Source organism: Dipodomys merriami, unplaced genomic scaffold (genome assembly GCF_024711535.1).
Source record: "Dipodomys merriami isolate MVZ:Mamm:240054 unplaced genomic scaffold, mDipMer1.0.p SCAF_12, whole genome shotgun sequence".
Lineage (NCBI taxonomy): Eukaryota > Metazoa > Chordata > Mammalia > Rodentia > Heteromyidae > Dipodomys > Dipodomys merriami.
The window spans coordinates 39,460,514-39,484,845 of record NW_027202493.1 but is presented as its reverse complement, the minus strand read 5'-3'; the positions used below and the strand labels follow the sequence as shown (position 1 = coordinate 39,484,845).

Below are 24,332 nucleotides of genomic sequence, written 5' to 3'. Positions count from 1 at the left end.
TATCTCTGATAAACTATTCAGAAAAAACTGGAGGTGATGCTGTGGTTCAGGTAGTAGAGTACTAGCCTTGTGCAAAAAGAAGTTCAAGGACAGATCCCAGGCCCTAAGTTTAAGCCTCAGGATCCACACACACACACACACACACACACACACACACACACACACACACACACACACACACACACACACACACACACACACAATCCTCCTTGATTTCTCTGTCAGACTGCCAATTATTTTCAGTTCTTCGATTCTCTCAAGCAGAAGTATTCTGTGTCACTGAAGTAGGATGCCTTGGGAGACAGCTGCTGGTTCAGCCACAGCCTATGTGGGACTTGTCCCTCCTCCCCTTCCCCAGTGACTGACCCAAGGTAAAGATAACACACACTGTGGAAAGTGAACCACGAACAGGGGGACCACTGTCCCTCCTCCCTGTATCATGTGTTTTGCCCTGCCCTGCCTCAGGCTGTGTCCTGCCGAGATGCTCTGCCCATCCTCTGCTCCCAATTTAGGTTTGCTATTCTCAAGGCTAAGCTCAAGTTCTAGTGCTTTTTTTAAATCTCCTCTCACTTTTTATTCTTTTGGTTTGAACTTAGGCCCTCACACTTGCTAGGCAAGTGCTCTACCACTTGAGGCAACACCCCCTCAGCCCCCCCCCTTCCACCTCAGCCTGCCAGCACTTGCATCATAGAAAACCCACACCAACTCACACCCCACTTCCTGGGGTGCTTCCAGCCCTCAGCAGCCCTGCTGGAAGTCACATGGCTGATTTGGTATGCATGACAAACTCAGTATCTCAATGCCAGCCATGCACCAAAGCCTATGCCTTCTGCCTGCAGTCCTTCCTGGCAGGTCCTAGGCAATGTGACTTCAGATTCTCCCTGAGGGCTGGAGAAGTCCTTGTTCTGCCCTTTTGAGGTGAACTGAGTAGGGCTGGTGGAAGGGCCTGGCCCACACAGTACCCTAGCAGAGGGAGTGCAGGAAGTTTTCAGTTCCCCAGTAGGACAGCAAGGGGCTTCACTCTCAAGAGGGGGAGGGTACCAGAGACGTAGGTTTTGGGGTTAGCATTTGTGGGGCTGATGTTTGGATCCAGGAAAGGGGCAGCCTACTACTTAAGGACCCCATAGAAAGAGGCCCTAGAGGCAAAATTGAGCCAGGCACTGGTGGCTCATGCCTGCAATCCTAGCTATTCAGGAGACAGAGATCTGAGGATCACAGTTTGTAGCCAGCCCAGGCAGGAAAATCTGTGAGATGCGAATCCCCAATAAACTAACAAGAAAGCTGAGGTGGCGCTGTGGCTCAAATGGTAGAGCACTAGCCTTGAGCAAAAAGAGCTTAGGGACAGTGCTCAGGTCCTGAGTTCAAGTCCCAGGACTGGAGTGGTGAGAGACAAAATTGAGGTACCTCAACTGAAGAGCTGTAGCTGGTTCACTTAACAGGTGATCCAGCTTCGTGGCTATCTTATCCATAGGTCTTCAAAGTAGTGGGCACTGGGGGAAGTTACTCTGTGCATGGTACCTGGGTCAGATGGCTCTCAGCTGCTCTTTCTTGCCCCCTGCTGGTCATGGAAGGGGTCACACTGGAGGGCTGCAAGGCCAGTTCAAACTCGGCTGCTAATTCTTGCCTTGGCCAAGAGAGCTTCTAGGCCTTGAGGAAACCCAACTCCCTCCCTTATCTTTAAACAGAGCCTCAGGAGGAGAAAAATAAGTATTATGAAATAAACAGGGTGGAGTCGTGGGCCTACTCATGTTTTTTCCCCCTCTTGTACTGGGGCTTGAACTTAGGCCATCCCTTAGCTTTTTTGCTGGTGTTCTAGCACTGGAGCTGCAATTCTACTTCTGGCTTTTTGGTGGTTAATTGGGGATAAGAATCTCATCAACTTTCCTGCCTAGACTCACTTCAAACCATGATCCTCAGATCTCAACCTTCTGAGTAGCTAGGATTAGGCACGCAGGCCTACCATTATTAAAGAGAAGTCACCCAGCTTCCAACTTTTTGCTGTCATTTGGCTGTGGCAAGAGAGCCACGGCCACTTGAGTCTCAGCTCTAGAGCTACTTTCCCCGCCCCCCCCCCCCCCCCCCGGCTGGTTGCCTCACCTCTGACACTAAAAGAGGCACAAAGAGCCCGCAGGCCACCCTGCACCCGCACCTTGCCTCTGCCTTGTGACTGTGCTTAATTTAGGCCAAATGAAAACAACTCCCAAAATAGACGTGCTCCAAGAGGCAGCTGCAGCTGTGAAGCGCCACCAAAAGGGAAATGTGCAGGTGACACGGAGCCTACTTCTCCTCAGGTGTTACGTAACCCAGGCTGGGAAACTGGGGCCCCATCTCTGCAGAGGGAAGCCAGCCTGCCCCGCCCCTCCCTCAGCCTTCCCCCTCCTCACTGTGCCAGCCAGCCCAACGCATCTCCCCCCGCCCCAGCCTGTCCTGCGTGCCTGAGAGATCACATGGCTCCCAGAGAGGATTTCATCTGACCCTAGGGATGGGGGTCAGGAGGGGAGGAGAGGGGGGGACAAGATGGACAGCTGCAAAGCCGGAGGAAGTCTGGGCAGAAGGGACAGCCCTGTGGCTGCTCACTTCCTTTGCCTTCTTCATGTCTGCCACAAGCAGGGGAGGGGTCTCGGTGATGTGGAGTGTTGCTTCCCACCTGTCACTCATTGCTCTGGGGCTCAGTTACGCGGCTGCCCTTGGGCCAGGCCGCGCACTGGGCACCATGGGCTCCACTGGGAAAAAGAGTCACTTCTTGCCCTATGAGCTTAGCAAGGGGGAAAGTCAAGGACGCGGGTAGGTAGAGGACAGTGAAGACCACCAGAGGAAGGTAGGGGGTGGGGTGGGAGACCAGGGGAAGGCACAGAAGCATCTCCAGGGCACAGGTACAGGTTCAAGACACCCTTCCTGAAGAAGTCATGTGGAAGCACACATAGCGAAGCTGAAAAGAAGGCAGCTGGGTGAGAGGAAGGGAGCAAAGGCTCTAGATGGTCCAGATGAAGGAGAAAAAGCATGTGCAAAGGCCCAGAGGCCAAATGGAGACTATGCTTTCATGAAAACCTGCAATTCCTGCAGAATGGCTGGCAGACAGATTGTGAACGGGGGTGGCAGGAGAAGGCTGATGGAGTAACAGAAGTCTCATCCAGAAGGGCCTTTCAAGGAAGCCACCACTTCAAACTGACAGCACTGGGAGTCAGCTAAGACAAGGCCATCTGAAAAGCACAGGCAGCCAGGAGCAGGCAAGGAAAGCAAAAAAGCCCCACCCCAGGTTTATTGCATCTGTGAGTCTGGGTGTGAGTGCGGTACTTCGCTTTCACGAGGTCCTCTGCGTGCTTCAATAGACACAAACGTATGACAACCACTGGGCAGAAGGCTTGTGGAGAGAACAACGGATCTCTCTGATTTCAGGGCAGATAATGCTTTGGATATGAGGAAGCCTGGATACAGGGCAAGCCGAGGGTATCCCAGGAGCTGCCAACACCCAAGAGAGTGTGGGAATGGCAAACATGCCCATGGTGAGAAGCGCTAGGATGAAGGCATGATGGTTTTGGTGGGCCCTGCTGGGTGACTTTACCTCGGGTTTGGTGGGTCAGGGCTATGATTCCAGCTTGGAGGAAGCTAAGGGAGGAGGATCTCAAGTGCAAGGTCAGCCTGTGCTACATAAGATTCATCATCATCATCATCATCATCATAGACTATACTGGTGGGCTCACACCTGTAATCCTAGTGACTCAGGAGGCTAAGATTTGAGAGTTGCAGTTCGAAGCCAGCCCAGGCAGGAAAGTCTATGAGACTCTTATTAATTAGCCACCAAAAGGCCCAGAGTGATACAGCATTACCATTGAGCAAAATAACTCAAATTCAAGCCTAAGGACCAATACCACACACACACACACACACACACACACACACACACACACACACACACGTGCTGATGCTCACTCCTGTAATCCTAGCTATTCAGGAGGCTGAGAATCATGGTTCCAAGTCAGCTTGAGCAGAAAGGTCCATGAGACTCTTATTTCCAATGAATCAGAAAAAAGAAAAAGAAAAAAAAGCTGGAAGAAGAAGAGTGGTCCAAGAAGGAGAGCATCACTTTGAGCAAAAAAGGTGAATAAGAACGTAAGGTCCTGAGTTCAAGCCGCAGTTCTAGCATACACACACACACACACACACACACACACACACACACACACACACACACACACACACACACACACACACACACAATATTAAACATTAAATAAGGATTCTCCAAATTGGGAGATGTCAGGGATAGGTACACAGGGGGATAATTATGTAAGAATCCTAGCAAAGAGGCCAGCCATGTTTAAGCCATGGAGAGAGACCAAGGGAGATGCTAGCCTGACAACAACCTGAAAAAACATACATGATAATAAATTTTGGTTGTTTGAGTCTCCTCAAATAAACAAGTTAGTTGGGCACTGGTGGTTCTCACCTGTAATTCTACCTATTCGGGAGGATGAGATCTGAGGGATCACCATTCAAAGCCAGCCTAGGCAGGAAAGTCAGTGAGACTCTTATCTCCAATTAACCACCAGAAAACCGGCAGCGGTGCTGTGGCTCAAAGTGGTAAAGTAGTAGACTTGAGCAAAGGCACTCAGAGACAGTGCCCAGGCCTCGAGTTCAAGCCTCATGACCAGCCAAAAAAAATTATGTTTGAATCAGGTGTGTTTGAACCATGACTGTAATCTCGGCACTGGGAAAGTTGTGGCAGGAGGGTCAGGAGTTCTAGGCCAGGCTGGTCGACATGGAAAGAGGCTGTTTAACACATAATGTTGGATGACTATTTTGGGTAGAAAGATGAACCTACTCAACCTGGATGATGTTAATTTTTCTTTTAATTTAAAAAGAAATGGAAACATTTCCGAGGGCTCCAAAAAGCTTTGTGACATCTCCACACGGTGTCTAGTGGTGCCTTATCTGTGAATGCTAGGTGGGAGTCAGTGGTTTGGGGGTGAATGGAGAAGGAGAGGAGGCACGGCTGACACGCGGCCTCTGGGCTGGGCGTGCTGAGCCACTGAAACCAAGCTCAAGTTCAAGGTGACTGGGGAACATTCTAGGTGGGAATGTCCAGATGGTCAGGCAGGAACTGGCTACAGTGTAGGCTGCAGCCTACACAGGGGTGGCGGAAGGGATGGGGCAGTGTGTGACAGGGAAAGGATGCGCCCAGGAAGAGCAACGTGTGCAAGAGATGAGAAAAAACAACAAACAGCTGAGGTGAAAGAAACATGCAGGGTCACCAAAGGGGGGGCCGCCGAGAGGGGCGCTGCCAATGGAGTCAGAAGTAGAGAGGCCCACACAGGGGCGGCCATGCCTGGGCCCTGTGCTGAGGGCTCACAGGCAGCGTGGCATTGGCTTCGATTTGGGGGTGATTGGAGGTGTAGAGACAGGGAGCGGGGTATCTGCCTGAAAGAGGCTGTGAGGGGATGGGGACAGTTTGGGGGGGTGGCTAATGGCGGGCATGTGGGGGTGCTTCAGTGTTTTCCTGAGGCCCAGGTTGGGGGTGTGCAGACAAGAGGGGGGCTTTGGGAATGGGGGGAAGCAGGATGGAACCAATGGGAGGTGGCCTGAGATGCTGTGGTTACAGAGCTGGGGTGGCTCCTCAGAGAGGTCCCATAATCCCCTGGGCCTTCAGCCCCCCTGTGAATCATGCCTTTCCGGTGTCGGAATCTTCCGATGCATTCACAGGGAAGATCCTGCTGGTCCCGGGGAGCATGTAGGCGCCCTGGGATGGAAAACTGTGGAGGAGGCAAACGATTGCCTATAAGTTGTTTTCTCCTTTTCAAAAAAATTTAAACTAATTTTATTTTTTTTGGAGACAGGGTCTCAGTATGTAACCAGACTGGCCTCAAACTCTAGATCTTCCTGTCTTAGCCTCCAGAGGATATTTGTCACCCAGGCCCATCTAAGCATTACCATTGAAAGCATTCATACTAATTCTGATCTCCTTTACTGGTGTTAAGCCACTATTAACCTGTTCTAGTGATGGAAGGGTCAGATACAGACAATGAGGGAGATCCCTTCACTACAAAGCTCACAGGAATTATTCAAATCAATCTGAATGACCCTACTTGACCATATGCTTCCAGTGGAAATCATAATAAAGGCTCTCCATCCCTCTGTCCCTTCCCTTCTCTGCCTCCTGGTTGGGCTACCCTGTGTGTCCCTGCTTGGTGTATCTCCTACACTTGCCATACTGCCCTTTATGTCATTTCTGGGGGTTGAAACACAAGGCCTCGTGCATTTTTAAGCCCATGCTTAAGCCACCAAGCTGCACTCCCAATGCCTCCTACTTTTTTCCTAAGGGATACTTGAATATAAGAAGTCTCATGATAGTCATTCCTGAGCCTGCATGATGTACCATACCTGATTAAAATAAATCCCAGGTACACTTAAAATAGCTCCTGACAAACCCAGTCATTGGATATGGCCTGCTCCTTGAGAACGGATGTCACCTTGGATGAGGCAGCTGACATTGGCAATTCCCAGCAGGGGACCGAGCTGTGAGCTGTCAGCTGGAGCCTTGAGTCTACCATGCAGAAGGGGGCTCCTGGATGAAAGATGAAAGATACTTAGAACATACTGTTTGTAGGAAGGAACAAGCCAAAGGGAAGGATTGAAGATGCAGTAAAGGGAAAGAGTAGAATGGAGCTGGGGGAGTGTGAGGACTCAGGAAGAGGGAGGAGCCTTGGACTCTGGGAAGGACGATGTTTCCATTGTGCTGGAAGGAAGAAGGAGGGAATCAGGAGACTGCTACCCATGGCTTGTTTCTTCCCCGCCTCCCCCAACCCCAGACACAAAAGAGAAAGGATTAAGAAAGAGAGATAGGAAGGTTTATTGGGAGCAAGGAAGTTGTGTAAGTATGGGAGAATGGGAAGGCTAGAACTTCCCTAGAGAATTGCCAATCAAACTGTGTGACTTTGAGGACTCAATAGAAGGGTACAGACTGTCACTTTTCTGTGGTCACCAGTTGCTTGGCATTATGTGTTTCCTCAGCAGTGGAAAGACAGATAAAGGCAAGATGGATCCCTTGAGGACTGTGCGTCCGTCAACTGGGGCCAAGGTAAAAGATGGTGCTGAGCTGGTTTTGAAAATGGTAGGCTGGAGGAGTCTCAACATGAAGGGAGGGAATGACAGAAGGGGAAAGCAGAATACAGGACTTGCTGGGGTTGAACAGAGTAATGGAAAGAAATAGATGAATGGGGGAGGAAGAGCCTGAAGTCTATGAGTTCTCTCTCTCTCTCTCTCTCTCTCTCTCTCTCTCTCTCTCTCTCTCTCTCTCTCTCTCTCTCTCTCTTTCCCTCTCTCCCTCTCTCCTTCTTTCTTTTTTTATGCTGGTAATGGGGCTTGAACTCAGGGCCTGAGCATTGTCCTTGAGGTTTGTTTTTTTTTGTTTTTTGCTCAAAACTAATGCTCTACCACTTGAGCTTTTCTACTTCTGGATATTTTGATAATTAATTGGAGAAAAGAGTCTCACCAACTTTCTCGTCAGGCTGGCTTTGAATCACATTCCTCAGATATCAGCCTCCTGAGTAGCTGGGATTACAGGTGTGAGCGACAGACATCCAGCTTTTATGAGATTTCTGGTTGCAGAAGTGAAGGTTCTGGGCGATGCTCGGTATCAGGGTGAGCCTTGAGGAGTGGAACAGGATCACAGAGGAGTGTGTGGCTCTTAGGAAGGGAGGGCATCAAAGAACTAAGTGATTGAGAGTATTAGATACTCAGACTGGGTCCACCTATCAGGGGTAAGCAACCATTTCTCTCCCAAAGGCCACTTGGAAATTTATATCATCATTCAAAAGCCACACAAAACTATCAGAATAAGCAGATGCGTCTCAGGCAACCAATAGAAGCCAACGAGATGTATATGTGTCTGCCTTGTCATGTACCAAATGATTTTTATTGATTATACAGCCCACAGGGTGAAGGTTTTCTAGCTCTGCTAGAGGATGCTGACACCTGAGTAAAGAACATGGAGTCAGGAGCTCTCCACATGGGGATTTTCATTGAGTCTCAAAGTCATGGGGGAAGTGGGACCAAGTGGACCATAGATGGCCCTGATAGGAGCGTATAGAAAACTGCGTCCTAGGGAGCTGGAACAAGTCCTTTCATGTCAGCTGTAATGACTGTGCCCCAGGAGGGTGACTTTCCACTCCTCTCCTACATTCATAGCTCACTTATTTAAGTCATGTGTTATTCTACCTTGTCTCCTCTTACAAGGTCTTCAAGATAAGAATGGGGTTTCTTCTTTAAAATGAATTTTAGAACAAAGTGAGCTTGAGAAACTGTCATGTCATTTCACAGAGCTGAATGGAATCTGCAAATAAATATAGCTGGGCTGAGGATGACAGCCTCCTGAAGGACATTGTGGCCACGTAGAGAGATTCTTAGTGTTTCTTCTTTTTCTTTGTCTTATGGCTACCTATTCTCTTCTCTTCCAATCTATTTCATCTATTATATCTTCTGACTTGTGATAGCAATGCATGTTAATTTTAGAATATTTTGAGGGAAAAGAATAAAGGAGCAAGCACAAAAACAAGACTCTAATGTTCTTCCAAAATAATCACTCAGAGCTCCAGTACTCTGTAAAAACATCACTTGTTTGTATTCAGGATCTTTAATTTCATCTTCTTAAGTCAACTATCTAAATATAATTATGTTTTTGTTGGTCATGAGGCTTGAACTCAAGGCCCAGGCACCCGTCTCTGAGCTCTTCAGCTCAAGGCTAGTGCTCTACCACTTTCAGCCACAGTGCCACTTCTGGCTTTCTGGTGGTTAACTGGAGATACGTCTCACTGACTTTCCTGCCCGACTTGGCTTTGAACCACAACCTTTAGATCTCAGCCTCCTGAATAGGTAGGATTACAGGCATGAACCACCAGCACCCAGCTAATTTATTTATTTGAGGGGGCTCAAACAACCAAAATTTATTATCTTGTATAAGTTTTGTCAGGTTGTTGTTGGGGCTGGCATCTCCCTCAGTCTCTCTATGGCTTACACATGGGTGCCTCTTTGCTAGGATTCTTACATAATTATCATCTGATATCTCTGATGTCTCTCAATTTGTAGTATCCTTATTAGTTTGTGTTGTGTGTGTGTGTGCACGTGTATATGCTAGAACTGCAGCTTGAACTCAAGAACTTATGTTCTTATTCAGCTTTTGGGCTCAAAGTGTTGCTCTCCCTCTTTAGCCACTCTTCTACTTCTATTTTTTTCTTTTTTTCTTCCTGATTCATTGGGTTTTTTTTTTTTGGGTCTGGTCGTGGGGCCTGAACTCTGGGCCTGGGCGCTGTCCCTCAGCTCTTCAGCTCAAGGCTAGCGCTCTACCACTTGAGCCACAGCACCACTCCCGGCTTTTTTCTTTTTGCTTATGTGGTGCTGAGGAATCGAACCCAGGACCTCATGCATGCAAGGCAAGTGCTCTACCACTGAGCCACCTTCCCAGCCCCCTTCCTGATACATTGGAAATGAGAGTCTCATGGACTTTTCTGCTCAAGCTAACTTGGAACCATGATTCTCAGCCTCTTGAATAGCTAGGATTACAGGAGTGAGCATCAGCACCTCTGTGTGTATGTGTGTGTGTGTGTGTGTGTGTGTGTGTGTGTGTCTGTGTCTGTGTCTGTGTCTGTGTTGGTCCTTGGGCTTGAATTCGAGCTATTTTGCTCAATGGTAATACTGTATCACTTTGGGCCTTTTGGTGGTTAATTAGGCATAAGAGTCTCACAGACTTTCCTGCCTAGGCTGGCTTTGAATTATGATCTTTGTATTTCAACCTCCTGAGTAATGCCTGCCTTTCCATGAGACTCTTACTCTTATTTTTAAATAACTTTTTTTCTAGGGGCTGGGAAGGTGGCTCAGTGGTAATGCGCTTGTCTTGCATGCCTGAGGCCCTGGGTTCGATTCCTCAGCACCACATAAGCAAAAAGAAAAAAGCCGGAAGTGGCGCTGTGACTCAAGTGGTAGAGCGCTAGCCTTGAGCTGAAGAGCTGAGAGACAGCGCCCAGGCCCAGAGTCCAGGCCCCACGACCGGAACCAAAAAAAAAACCAAAAAACTTTTTTTCTATTAAATTTAAGAAATTTATGAGAATATAATCATATAGAAATAGAATCAGCAAATACTGTCGCTTTAGCTCGTGCTTTGTAACCTTCTCATTGTGTTTAACTTGATGCTGTTCTGCAGATGTCATCTGGGATGACCCTATGCGTCCCTTCCCTACCTTCTCTGCCCTACAGGCACCCCCCGGAGGCTGACTAGGAGAAACCCATCCTCTGACTTCCTTTGGGTCTGCAGATAAAGAGGACAGAGAGCGTGAGGACAGGGTATTTGTTTCAAGCCACCTACTCACCTTGAGCTGCCTCTGGCCAACCCAACAAAGGTCACTACAGGTTATCTTTTTTCTCAAGGCCTTTGGAACACCCTCTGTCTGTGATGGGAGTGGGCAGGTGGGACAGTGTGACCTCTTTGTGTCTGTAGCAGGGGAGGATGAGGAGCAGTGAGTGTTCTTTCTCCAATGAGCAGTCAAGCAGTGCTGACTGTCAGATGTAATCTAACTTAGAAGTACAACACATGGACACATTAAAAATACAACAATCCATGGCTAAATGGAAGTGGAAAACAGGACATGTACATAATCTCAAAGATTTTTTCCTCCTGAATACCGAGTGATCACACAGAGAAAAGTAGTGAGTTTATATATAGAGTCCTGGCAGACAGAAGCTCAACCATGAGATAAAGGTCAGCACTGGTTATGTGCTCTGACATAGTGCACCCCATAGTACCCCTGCTCAGTGCACCCCTCCCCAGCAATGGGGCAGCCCCTCCCTAGGACTGTGGAAGAATATTCTGACCACCATATTTTGGAAGTATCAAGGTCATAGGAAACAAAGCAAGACCCAGAAACTCATGGATCGGGGCTGAGGATGTGTGGTAATGAATACAACATAGGTTCTGAATTCAATCCTAAAACAAAGAAAGGCAACACTTGTGAAATCTGCATGAATTCTGTAGTTCCACCAAGAGTAGAGTACCAGCTAGATGCTAGTGGCTCACGCCTGTCGTCCTAGGTACTCAGGAGTCTGAGATCAGAGAGGATGAAGGTTCAAAGCCAGCCCAGGCAGAAAAGTCCACGAGAGCCTTGTCTACAATTAACTACCAAAAAAGCCGGAAGTGGAGGTGCAACTTAAGTAGTAGAACATGTCAGCCTTGAATGAAAAAAAGCTGAGGGACAATGCCCAGGACCTGAGTTTAAGGCCCAGCACCAGTACAAGAACCAAAACCAAAAACAAAACAGAATGGGGTCTGAGATTTAGTTTTTATTCTGGTAGCAGAATTGGCTTCTGCAAAAACTATCTTCAGGACAGCTGGGATTGTTAGAGACTGTGAGTTGGTCTAGGGTCTGGGGAAACTGTGCATGGAGTCAGGAGATTAACTTGGCTTGGAGCCACAGTTGCCCTACTAGGTTCCACTGAGTAATTTGGGATGCTGCTGCTCTTCTGAGAGGCATTTAATGGGCCCTGGGAATGCTATTCTCCTAGTCTCCTTACATCCTCCCTTTCCCACATGTACTTCTGGGATGTTGGTGGTTTTCTAACTTGATTTGTAGGAATGCTTTACAAACTCCAAATGTGGATTCTTTACTGCAAATATGATACAGTATTATCTAGATATATATTTATAACATATTATATGCATGCAATATATGGTCCCAATGAGAGAAAATATTTTTGTCAAACCTATGGATCATTCCTTATATAATTTATGGTTTATTTGTTGGTTTTTTCCTCCCCCCACCAACAAATTTCTTTCTTTGCCTTAAGGTCATGGAGATAATCCTCCTCCTCCTCCCCCTCCTCCTCCCCCTCCTCCTCCTCCTCCTCCTCCTCCTCCTCCTCCTCCTCCTCCTCCTCCTCCTCCTCCTCCACCTCCTCCTTCTCCTCCTCTTCTTTTTCTTTTTGTTGTTGTTGTTGGTCATGGGCCTTGAACTTTGGGCCTGGGTGCTGTCCCTGAGCTCTTCAGCTCAAGGTGAGTGCTCTATCACTTGAGCTACAGTGCCACTTCAGGTTTTCTGGTGGTTAATTGGAGATAAGAATCTTATGGACTTTTCTGCCTATGCTGGTTTTGCTGTGATCCTCAGATCTCAGCCTTCTGAGTAGCTAGGATTACAGGTGTGAGCCACAGCACCCAGCCTCTGGGTTTTTTTTTTCTAAAGGTACAAAAGGATCTTATCTTAGTATTTTATTTTTTAATCTACCTGAAATTTGTTCTGGGTACAATATGGCTTCACCATCTAATTTTACTTTTTCCAGTGAAATTCCATTGTCCCAGCACTACTTATCAGGCTGTCCTTCCTCTGATGTCACATGTCACCTCTGTCAGGTAAGAAGGTTTGTAATAGGAAGCATAAAACAGTTCTGGGTATCTGCAACAGAAACCTTTATACTGGCCAGGCACTCGGGGCTCATGCCTGTAAAACTAACTACACAAGAGGCTGAAATCCTAGGATTGTGGTTTGAAGTCAACCCAGGCAGAGAAGAGTCCATAAGGCTCTTATCTCCGATGATCTTCCAAAAGATTGGAAGGGGAACTGTGGCTCAAATGGTAGAGCACTAGAAGCTCAGGGACAGTGCCCTGACTCTGAGTTCAAGCCCCAGATCGGCACACACGCACACACACATGCACACACACATGCACACACACGCACACACACATGCACACACATACACACACAAATCTTTATATTGTTCAGCATATATTTTATTTCAGGTTCTCTGTTTCTTTTATTAGATCAAAGTATTTCAAAGCTTCATAAGTAACAAATAACTATTCTTGTATCAGACATGTAAAACTATCCTGTCTGGTAAAGGTGTGTTGGAAGTCTGTCTTCCACTGTGAAACAAGCCATCATTGCCGCCATTTTCCCGTTCATGTCAACATCCTTGATCTAGCCACAGACGCTTCCTTGGATTGCCCTGTGGACTTGTGGAAAGATCTTTCCAATTCCTCATTAAGAGCAAGTTAAATGAAGATTTTAACGTGTGTGTGTGTGCATCTATATCTATGTCTATATATCTGTGAGTGGCGCCTGAACTCTGGGCCTGGGCACTGTCCCTCAGCTCTACCACTTGAGCCACAGTGCCACTTCTGGTTTTTTTGCTTATGTGGTGCTGAGGAATTGAACCTAGGGCCTCATGCATGCAAGGCAATCACTCTACCACTGATCTACCTTCCCAGCCCTGAAAAGCTGTTTCTTTAGCAGTTACAGATCAATACCCTGTGGCTTTTAAGAAATACAAAGAGAGGGGCTGGGAAGGTGGCTCAGTGGTAGAGTGCTTGCCTTGCACGCATAAGGCCCTGGGTTCGATTCCTCAGCACCACATAAGCAGAAAAAGCTGGAAGTGGTGCTGTGGCTCAAATGGTAGAGCACTAGCCTTGAGCTGAAGAGCTGAGGGACAGTGCCCAGGCCCAGAGTTCAGGCACCATGACTGGCAAAAAAAAAAAAAAAAGAAATACAAAGAGATCCCTTTAGAACTGTCATTGACTTCTGTATATACACACACACATCTTGTGTGTGTGTGTTTGGCTTAACCCAATCCTATGCCACACCAGGACACACAGGCCTATTACCCACTACTTAGTTTATTCCTTTATCGCAGCTCTTACCTCAGGTTCTCTTGTCTTACTGTTGGGTCTTTTCCATGAAGACCCAAAGGCATACCAGGTGCTGCCTGTATCATGGTGATAACCACCAGAGCTCAGACCACTGCTCTGTGTGTGGCTGTCCCAGCGGCTGTTTAAATGCAAAAGCACCTACTCTTCTCACCTTCCCCAGAGAGATGCAGGAAAAGCCCACACTAACCCCAGCTGAGGCCACATTTTTTTTTCTGACAGTCCCTGGAAGGTGGTAAGGGGCCAAACACCCTCAGACATTGGTTGCAACTGGCCTGGAAAAGACTTTAGGGATAGATCTATCAATTGGATGAGAGAAACGAATGGAAAGAACTCTAGGGATTATCTACCAATAGATTATCTATTCATTAATGAATGGCAAGAACTCTAGGAGACAAGGTAGTGTCCAAGAGCATCAAGAGGGTGGCTCCAACATGTGCTGTGACTGCTGCAGTTCAGAGGAGCCGTGACTGGAACAGACAGAGCTTTCTGCATGGGGGGGGGCGGGCACCTGTGTCCACAGGCCTTTGAGGAAAGGCTCAGCGAATCCTCTTGCAAGAGCTGAGAACACAGGCTTAGGAGGCAGAGCAGTTGGGCTAGGATCCAGCTCTTCTACTTACTAGCTGTGTGGCCTTGGAGGATCTACATTCTCAGTCCCACAGAGCTTCAGGTGAGCACATGGTGTCAGGCGGGTCATGTGCTCACCTGCATTTGGTATGTGGCAAGTGCTCAAAAATCAATGCTGCTGTTGTCATGGGAACAGCCAGAGTGGCACAAGCTGCCGGTGGAGCAGGACCCCTGGAGGCTGAGAGCAGAGGTGAGAGGGCGCTCTACCTTCACCCTTCCTTTCTACACGGCTCCTTGCAGACAGCCAGCCCCGGCAGCCTGCTAGACCACTGTCTGCATTGCAGCTTCCTCTGGAAGCGCTTCTAGAAGAAAGCTGACCTTACCTAACTGCCTCTGTGGATCCATAGCCCCAAGGACCCCTGGATGGCAGGAAGCATCCTGAAGAGATGTCCTTCCGCACTGTACTGGGCACCAACTGGTACCTTATGAGCTGCCGCCTGCCATCTTGGAGTTTTGTTTTATTCTTCTTGTGGAGCTAAGGATTGACATCAAGTACTACCCACGCCGGGCAAATTCCACACCCAGCTACACCTGGAAGGAACGTGTATCTTATGTAACTTGGTTCCCAGTTTATTTAACACTCTTCCTGGGTTTTTTTGTTTTGTTTTCGATGTATATGTGTGTGCAAGGAATGAGACTTGAACTCAGGGCCCGGGGTGCTGTCCCTTAGTTTTTTTCCACTCCAGGCTGGCACTCTACCACTTGAGCCACACGTCCACTTCTGGCTTTTTGTAGAGCCATTGGCCTAGTGAGTACAAAGCCCTGGGTTCAAACTCCAGGACCACCAAGGAGAAGGGGGAGATGGAGAATAAAAAGCATGATCAACACGCCCTCCCCTCTCCCCTGGAGCCCTCTGTGTCTGGCTGCCCGGCTGCATGGCAGGTGCATCTGGCTGCTCGCCTCCCTTGCTCTGGGGTGAGCTCCCAGCAGGAAGCGCTCATCCTGTCATCTTTGTGCCTTTGCCCCTCGCCGGTGCATGTCACTCATCTGTGTTTCTGACACTGTCAGGCCTGGTGGCTCATGAGAGTCCCTGGGGAAGCATTGAAAAGCACAGAGACAGCGAGCATGGCCCTCAGGGTCACACTGGCATTGCTGGGGGTTGAAGCCAGGTGGGTGGGTGATGGGGCCTGCAGCCCCGAGCCAGTGTGTGCACGTCCATGGATACCTGGCTGTTTCCCTCCGGAGGAGTTCTCTGAAGGGAAAACAAGGTTGGGAGTCCAGGTGTGGTTCCTTAAACCACAGCAGGAGATGCAGGTCCTGAATCCAGGAACTGGTCCGGACTTGGTCACCTGCTGCAGGGATCTTGCCCACGTGGGTGGAGCCTTCTCTGCAGATTCCCTCAGCATGGGCTGGCGCCCTGAGCTGGCTTGAGCTCAGCCAGCTGTCCTGTGGTTGCTCCTTTTCTTCTGTAGACGCTGGCCACACTGTTGGGGGAGGGGAGGTTCCAAATCCTCCCAGATTGGGAACTCGGGGCAAGCTCATCGTTCCTATCTTTTGAGCTCAAATATTGGACACCCATCTCCTGACACTAGTCCCTGGGTACGCTTCATGTCCCTTCTGCCTGCCAACCTCCCATTGTCCCTGGAAAAGCAAGAGGGACAGGGAGAGAAACAGCTTCGCTGCTCTACACTTTAATTCAGAATTCAAAAGAGGAATGCTGGGAAATCCTCCCATGCTTCTTTTCTGATTCTCTCCCACCCGATGTATGTACTCCTCCCTTCTGGAACTTTCTCCAACTGCCTTCCCAACAGCCAACTGCCGTCCCCTCTCCTGTGCTCCCTCAGGAATAGTCCCTGACACTCCCAGACTCACAACACCAGCAGACCCTGCCTGCCATAAGGGTCCAAACTGAGGGGCACCCTGGAGGAAACGCCCCGGCCGCCCCCAGCCTGGACGCCTGCTGCCGGCTCTGGGTAAGTGTCAACTCTTCTTGACTGTGATATGAGGTAAGGAGAGAGAGAGAGACAGACATACAGACAGGCAGACAGACAGGCAGAGACACAGACAGAGGTGCCTTGGCCCGAGAGCTGGCATCAACTAGTGTGAGGTGCCCATTGTATCGCCACACTAATAGTTTGAGGACGTCATCATGGCATGTCTGGGTGCATGTCTCTGGAAGTAAACATTTCTGCCCTCAAGACTCAAGTGTGTTTCTCCCTGCTCAGGTTCTGGGCTGTATTGAGCATTGCTGGCCTTAGCAGGCCTTTGTTTTTGTCAGTCTTGGGGCTTGAACTCTGGGCCTAGGCACTATCCCTGAGCTCTTTTGCCCACAGCTAACGTGCTACCACTTTGAACCATCAGTTCCACTTGTAGTTTTCTGGTGGTTTATTGGAGATAAGAGTCTCACAGGCTTTCCTGCCCTAGCTGGCTTCGAACTTCAATCAGATCTCAGTCTCTCGAGTAGCTTGGATTACAGGTGTGAGCCACTGGGGCCCAGCCAGGCTTTACTTCTGACAGACTCATCAAGCATTTTCTGTGTGTGTGTGTGTGTGTGTGTGTGTGTGTGTGTGTGTGTGTGTGTGTGTGTGTGTGTGTGTGTGTGTGTGTGTGTGTGTGTATGTGCCCTAATTTTCTTTTCCATGAGAGAGGAACAAGAATCTCTATTTCCTCTCATCTTTTGAGGTGTGAGGAGCAAGATATTGGATCTGTACTTGACCAAAGAACAAGGTTTAATTTTGGTGAAGTCCAATTTATCTACATTTGCTTTCATTGCCTGTGCTTTGGGTGTCATATATAAATCATTACCCAGCCCAATGCCTTGAATGTTTCCCCTATGTTTTCTTCTAGGAGTCGTATAATTTTAGCCCTTAACATTTAGATCCTTGGTGCATTTTGAGTATGGTGTTTGGGGAGTTCTTCTGCATGTGGCTGTCCATTTGTACCAGTACCCTGCGTTGAAATGTCTGTCCTTCCCTCATCCAGTGTTCCCTGCACCTACTAACATTACTGAAAATATTTTGAACATGATATATGAAAAGTTTATGTATGGGTTTTCTGTTCTATTCCAAGGACCTCTTTGTCTTTGTTAGTATCACATCAAAGACTCTAGCTCTGTTGGAAATTTTGAAATTAAAAAATGCTAGTCCTCCAACTATGTTCTTTTTCTTCAGTGCTAAGGATAGAGCCCAGGACTTTGCTCATGCTAGACAGGTGCTGTGCCACTGAGCTACATGCCCAACCAACGTCCGTTGATGTTCTTTTCATGACTGTTTGGCAACTTGAAATCCTTGAGATTACATGCAGATTTTAGGATAGACTTTTCTGTAACAAACACCATTGGGAATTTGATAGAGCTTGCATCTGTGAACCTCTGTGGATAATTTGTCATCTCTAATAAAATTGTCTCCCGACCTGTGCACCTGGTTAATCTTTACATTTATCCCTTTAATTTCTTTCAGCAACATTTTGTAGCTTGCAGTGTGCAAGTCTTTTACTTCCTTGGTTCAGTTTATCCCTGGTGTGTTATTTTTGGTGCTATTGTAAATAGAATTGTTTCACTAATTTCCTATTGAGTTTCTTTATTGTTAGAGACCCAAAATGCATTTGATTTTTGAATGTTGATTTTGTATTCAACTTTGTTGAATTTGCTTATTAGCTCTAGCACAGCTTTTCTCTTTTTTTTTGAATTATTAGGATCTTTTCTAAGATTATTTCAGCAGTAGACAGAAATGATTGTATTTCTTAGGGTCTTTTCCTTCCTTCTAGCCCTGTCTTCCTTTTTTCCTTGCTTGCTTGTTTGTTTGTTTCCTTCCTTCCTTCCTTCCTTTCCTTCCTTTCCTTCCTCCCTTCCTCCCTCCCTCCTTCCTTCCTTCCTTCCTTCCTTCCTTCCTTCCTTTCTTCCTTTCTTCCTTCCTTCTTTCCTTCCTTTCCTTCCTCCCTCCCTCTCTCTCTCCCTCCTTCCCTTCCTTCCTCTTTCCCTCCCTCCCTCCCTTTCTTCCTCCCTGCCTTCTTCCCTCCCTCCCTTTCTTCCTCCCTGCCTTCTTCCCTCCCTCCCTCCCTCCCTCTCTCCCTTCCTCCCTCCCTCCTTCCTTCCTTCTTTCCTTCCTTTCCTTCCTCCCTTCCTTCCTCCCTCCCTTTCTCCCTCCCTCCCTCCTTCCTTCCTTCCTTTCTTCCTTCCTTCTTTCCTTCCTTTCCTCCCTCCCTTTCTCCCTCCCTCCCTCCTTCCCTTCCTTCCTCTTTCCCTCCCTCCCTCTCTTTCTTCCTCTCTGCCTTCTTCCCTCCCTCCCTCCCTCTCCCCCTCCCTCTTTCCCTAGTGCTGAGCACTCATGCCCTCCTTCCCTCCCTCCCTTCCTTGTACTGAATGCTCATGCTCTCCAGGCGGGTGCTCAGTTCATTGTTGGAAGGGTTTTGATTACTGCTTCAATCTCCTTACTAGACACAGGCCTGTTTCTATTTCATTCAATTCCTTCATGATTTAGTTTTCAGTGGGTGTTATGCTTCTGGGAACTGGTCTATGTTATCTAGATCATCCAGTTTGTTAAATAACCAATGGCTTTGTTACATTGATCATACCAATCTTCTAAAAAACCTTTTCATCTCCGTAAAATGGCATTTATTTAATTTCTTCATTTCTGAAAATTGTGTTGTCAGGCCCCAGCTTTCACTTCTGATTTTTAGGAATTTGAGTGTTCTAAAGTTGGTCTGTTTCGTGGATGTTTTTCAAAGAGCCACCTCTTGGTTTTGTTGATTTTTCCCTATTGTTTGTCTTTTCCCTGTTTTATTTAGGAACAACTACTTCCTCTCTCCCTCCCTCCCCACCCCCTTTGGAGATTCTTAGAGCTTGCTAGGCAAGGTGCTCTATCACTTGAGCCATACCTCCAGCCTTTTTTTGCTTTAGTTTTTTTTTCCCCCAGATAGGGTCTTATTTTTCTTGCCTGGACCAGCCGAGGCTGAAATAGTTATTTTATGGCTTCTGCATAGCTGGGGTGACAGATGCACATCTTTTTTTATTTTTATAGCTTCAGCCTTTGAAGTTTCTGAAGGCTTGTTCTGTGACCTAACATATGCTCTGATTTGGGAACTGACCAGGAGGTCATGTGCATGCTACATTCTGCCACTGCGTCCACTCATCTGCCCGTGTCTGCTCCATCCACTTGGTTCTCCGTGTTGTTTAATTCTTCTATTTCTTTATTGATTTTTCTGGTTACTCTAGCTGTATTTCAGAATAGACTATGGAAGGCTGGGCATGATGGCACACGCGTGTGATCCTGGGCGTTTGTCTGGGCTTGGGAGTCACAGAGAGTCCCTGAGGAACTGACAGCAGAGGGTGTGGGCCTGAGAGCCACGCCTTGAAGGCTCTGGTGTGAGAAGAGCCCCCACAGACCAGGTAGCAAGTGGCTAGAGAGGCAGGAAGAAGCACACTGTGCAGGGCATTGTGGGCCACATGGAGGATTCTGGGCCTTCTCCCTTGATGGAGGGAAATACAGGGGTAGAAATGGGAGGATAGCAGCACAGCAGGAGACAGTAGAAAGGGATTAAGAGTGCGTGACTGAAGTGGTCGAGCACCTGCCTAGCAAGCACCAGGCACTGAATTCAATCAAATGAATGGCTAAGAGTGTGTACCCTCCCTAAGTTCAAATCCCGGCTCTGTCCTTTACCAGAGGTCAGGTGAGCTAACCTCTCTGTGCCTGTCTCCTCCCGTGTATAAAGGGGTGACGATGTGCAGGACATTTGGCATCCGGATGATGAGTCTGTGGGGTCACATGGTGAGGGGGACTCGCTGTGGCCAGTGGGCCTGGCAGGAGTGACCCCACCCCCCCAGGACTCCTCCACGCCAGGCAGCTGTTGTACATCCGGGCTAAGAGCCATTGGCACCCAGCGAAAGTCCTGGCTTTGGGAGCGGCTATGTCAGCGGAAGCTCTGGGCCTTGGCGGTTGGTCTAGCAGCGCTGCCTCTGGCTTGGGCTGTCCTGGGAGCTGCCTGTCGCTGGTGTCTGGGAGCTGCCTGAGGACCCAGTTCGCAGGGCCCGGCCTAGAACCAGGTGACAGGTGAAGTACTTGGATGAACCGGAAGTTATGGAGGCCTGACTGTGTGCCTAGCACCCGAGCCCTGGTTTTATACAACCCATTGCATTCTCTCACTGGGGACGTGGGGGGGAGGATCCTGAGGAGTGGGGGCAACTGGTCATGCTCCCAGGAGACTGCTGATGGAGAAGGAAACGTAATTTGTGGCTCCAAACAGGGCCTGTCCTCATCTGTCCCTGTGTCTGTCTGACTCTGTCTCTGTGTCTGTCTCTCTGTATGAGAGTTTGAACCCGGGGCTTCTCACGTCGTAGGCAAGTACTCAGCCACTTATGCCACGGCCCTTTTGTTTGTATTTTCTTTGTGAAATAAGATCTCACTCAGGACGTCCAGGCCCAGGCCGGGGAGGTGGGTGGTTCTTCGCGGCAGGTGTCCACACAGCTGTCTGCCTTCCCTGCCCCGCCCCCAGGTGAGGACAGGTCAGGTTTCACTCTGGCTTTTGTTCCAGGTGCCAGCGCGCTGGACAATGAGGCTGCTGGCGGCAGCCCTGTGGCTGGGTCTGGTGCTGGTGGTCTCTGGGAACAAGGATGTCCCGTGCGTCTATGAGGCTCTGGCAGAGGCAGACACTGAGTTATGCAAGTAAGGAGGGGTGAGGCGGGCAGGGGGAGGAGGCTTGGGGAGGGACCCCCCCCACCGGGAGCAGGGAGCACCATGGGTCAGACAGGAAGCACTGCCTTGTGGTGGAGCAGTATTCAAGAGGGTGACACCCGATGGCGGACTTGGAAGCAAGCTTTGTCTTGCTTTCCAGAGACCAGTAAACACAGCAGGAGGTGGCGCCCGCTGGGACTCAGGAGAGAGGCCACCCGGCCTGCAGTCCAGAGATCTTTGCAACCAAGCTGGGCTTTTAGTGAGATGTTGGAAGCCATCTGTAATCAGAACCTCCCCGGGAGAGAGAGTTTCTCCCCTGTCATGGGCCAGGCATGTTTGGCCAGGTAGCCATGTCTCCTTGGAACCAAACCAGCGTCTGTCCCAGGAGTCTGTGGCTCAGCCTCTCCTTTGCTCAAACACCCTGGGTTAGAAAAGCCAGTCTTCCCTAGTTTACTTGCACGTGTGAAACTCGGACAATGGAAAGTGTTAGGGTCGTTTTAAGGAGGGGGTGGGGATGGGAGAGGATAATGGAGTGAGGGGAATTAGGATACATTGCAAGCAATTGTGGGAATGCACAGCGAAACCTCCCCTCCTCCTGCTAGGGGAGGGAAGGAAGGCCAGTCTTCTCCCTTCTCAGCTCACCTGCCCGGAGACCCCGTGCTAATCATTCACTTGCCTCTGGGCCTTAGTTGACTCATCCGAGAGATGAGGCTGATAATAGCCATCTTGAATGATCACTGGGCGAGTGTAAGTGCATCACATGCCTGATCTGTGCGGATGGCCCCAAAGTTTCCATTCCTTGCACACACACCCCTCCCGGTCCTTTATGCAACACAGGGTCCTGCTCTTCTTGCTCTATTCTCTAGGGCTCCCCCAAATCTATCAAGGGGAGCAGGAGAGCCCCTCAGATCTCAGGATGGAATTGACAAAGTGTCCTGTCTGGGGAAGCGGGGTACAGCAGGGCTCCTGAGCAGGCAGGTTCCCTTGGACTCGAACCCAAGTTTTCATGGGTTTACACACTCGATGTAACTTCCATGTGGGCCATCCCAGGCTTCTCCTGACCTCCTTCTAGGTCAACTCGATCCTCTGACTTGGTGGTCAGCAGCTCTGGGCCATCTACAGATCTAATGAACTGTGCCTTTGATGAGGCTGCCAGACAGGCCGGGCGGTCCCTCCATGCTTGGCTGGCTGTGCCCCACAGACACGATGCGGGCAGGGGGCCGGGCCACGCACCCCATCCCTGTGCCCTTTGGGGCCCCCTCACCAGACAGTGATTTGCTGATGTCAGTTGTTCAGTGTGCCCACATGTGTGACCGTGTGCGGCTGGTGCTGGGGATGGAACCCAGGCCTCGGTCTCCCTAGGCAGCTGCCCTATTGCTCAAGCCGCATCCTCGGGCCTTTTGTTTGTTTGTGTGTTTAATTTTTGAGACAGGGTCTCACTGACTTTACTCAGACTGGCTTCAAACTCGCAATCCTCCTCTTCCTGCCTCCTGAGTCGATAGTATTACAGGTGTATCCACCCTGCCCGGTTTAGTTAACTGTTTCAACATTTGCAGTAGTCCTACTGAGATAGAAAGATAGAGGGGGGAGGGGGAGGGAGGACTTCTATGGAGGTAGGGAAGCCCCTCTGTCCTCCTCCACCCCTCCTCCCAGAGCCTCAGTTTCCCCCAGCCCCTGCTTGGGTGCTGACTCTCTTTCTACCCACGGAAGGACCTCTGTCTGCCTCTGTCATATCTGCCTACGGTGACTGGGAATAACCCAGCCGCACGATCCTTAAAACCCCACTAAGCAGAGTGAGAACCAGTGTGCAAACATGTCTTCAAAACAGGAAGTGCCGTGCCCACGTGCCAGCAAGCTGGGGTTCCAAGCATCCTGGATCGGTCGCGTGCTGCCCGTGCGGTTCCCGCCCCCTTGGCTGGACCCTCTGGAGCTGTGGGAAGGGCAGAGGCAGAGAGCAGGACAGGGAGCAAAGCAGGACTTCCCACCAGGAAGCTGGCTTGGGCTTCCTCCTATCACCATGCCTCATTAACACCTTTAAAGACATGGCCCAAGCTGGCCTGATGACGCACCATCAGCCCACGGCGTCCACCACCCTGCGTCCATGAACTCAACCGAACACAGACAGAAAACGGTGGCGGCAGGTGGGGGGGGGGCGGCGCATGTGTACTGAACATGTGCAGATTGCCTTTTGGCCTAATCCCTTCCATAGTATAACAACAAGTGTCCTAAGATGACCGAACTCAGCCGGGGCGAGGTGCGGTGTGGCTCGGTGATCAGGCCCTGGTCACTCCAAAAATAAAGTGTCCAGGAGGACTGCATATGCTCTATGTAGTCGCCATGGCGCTTTATATGCGAGACGGGAGCGTCTGAGAATCTGTATCCACGGGGGTGTTGGAACCCATCCCCGGTGAGGCTGAGAGACGTCGCTCTATTCTTAGGAAGTAAACACTGGTGATGGCTGGCCCCCTTAACAGAACGCCAGCCTCCATTCTAAATACTGGCCGGGGCCTCGCTCCTCGCGCTACCCCTGTGAGCCTGGCCCTGTGTCCCCAGTTTACAGCTAAGGAGACTGAGGCACGGGGGAGGCCAACCACTCTTGGGTCACACGACCAGCGAGGGCCAGGTGTTAGTTCGACTCTTCGTTCAGATGGAAGCCTTCCCGCGCCCCAGGCTCAGCGAAAACCCAGCATCGGGTGACCCCCTTCCCTCACTCCTCTCCTCAGGGGCCTTGAAGTTTTCTACCCGGAGTTGGGGAACGTTGGCTGCATGGTTGTTCCTAAATGCAACAACTTTAGACGTAAGATCACCAGCTGGACAGAGCCGGTAGTCAAGTTCGCCGGTGCCTCAGAGGTGAGTGTGTTGGGGCTCCCCCTGGAGCCTTGAGATGGGGGGAGGTGTCTGCGGGTACCAGGGGCTGTGGATGGAAGGCTTTTCTTCCTCCTCCTCCTACCAGGGCCTGGGTGCTGTCCCTGAGCTTATTTTGCTCAAGCCTAGCATTCTACCACTTGAGCCACAGCACCACTTCCGGCTTTTTCTATGTATGTGGTACTGAGGAATCGAACCCAGGGCTTCATGCAGACTAGGCATAAGCGCTCTACCGCTAAGCCACCTTCCCAGCCCCGAGATGAGTTCTTCTTGTGCTCAGAGTCATCTGAAGTCAACCAGAGTGTTTTGGTAATTGGCAGCTATCTGTTTATTTTCCTGAGAAATGGTCAGTATTATCCTGTTCTGGAATCTTCCCTGGGCTTGGAGAAGGAAGCGGGACTGTCCCGGAAGCTTCCTTCTGGTCTCCAGTTTCCTTGGTCCTCAACTCCTAAGTGGGTCTCAGTGCCCAAAGCCCGGGTGGAGGCGGACACTCGCTTTGTGCGGAGCAATGTCAGGAGTCGCTATGCCAAGCAAGCACCAGGACTGCAGGGCCC

At 49.6% G+C, this 24,332-nt stretch overlaps 1 protein-coding gene across 1 annotated transcript in view; it reads left to right on the top strand.

Moving 5' to 3' along the window:
* The first annotated feature begins 16,053 nt into the window (after window positions 1–16,053).
* Pebp4 (phosphatidylethanolamine binding protein 4) overlaps window positions 16,054–24,332 on the top strand; it is a 169,123-nt gene continuing 160,844 nt past the window's right edge. The window contains exons 1-3 of the mRNA XM_070016005.1: window positions 16,054–16,218; window positions 20,774–20,904; window positions 23,637–23,763. Coding sequence (XP_069872106.1) covers window positions 20,792–20,904; window positions 23,637–23,763 — 240 coding nt within the window. The 5' untranslated portion in view covers window positions 16,054–16,218; window positions 20,774–20,791. The remainder of the gene's footprint in view (window positions 16,219–20,773; window positions 20,905–23,636; window positions 23,764–24,332) is intronic.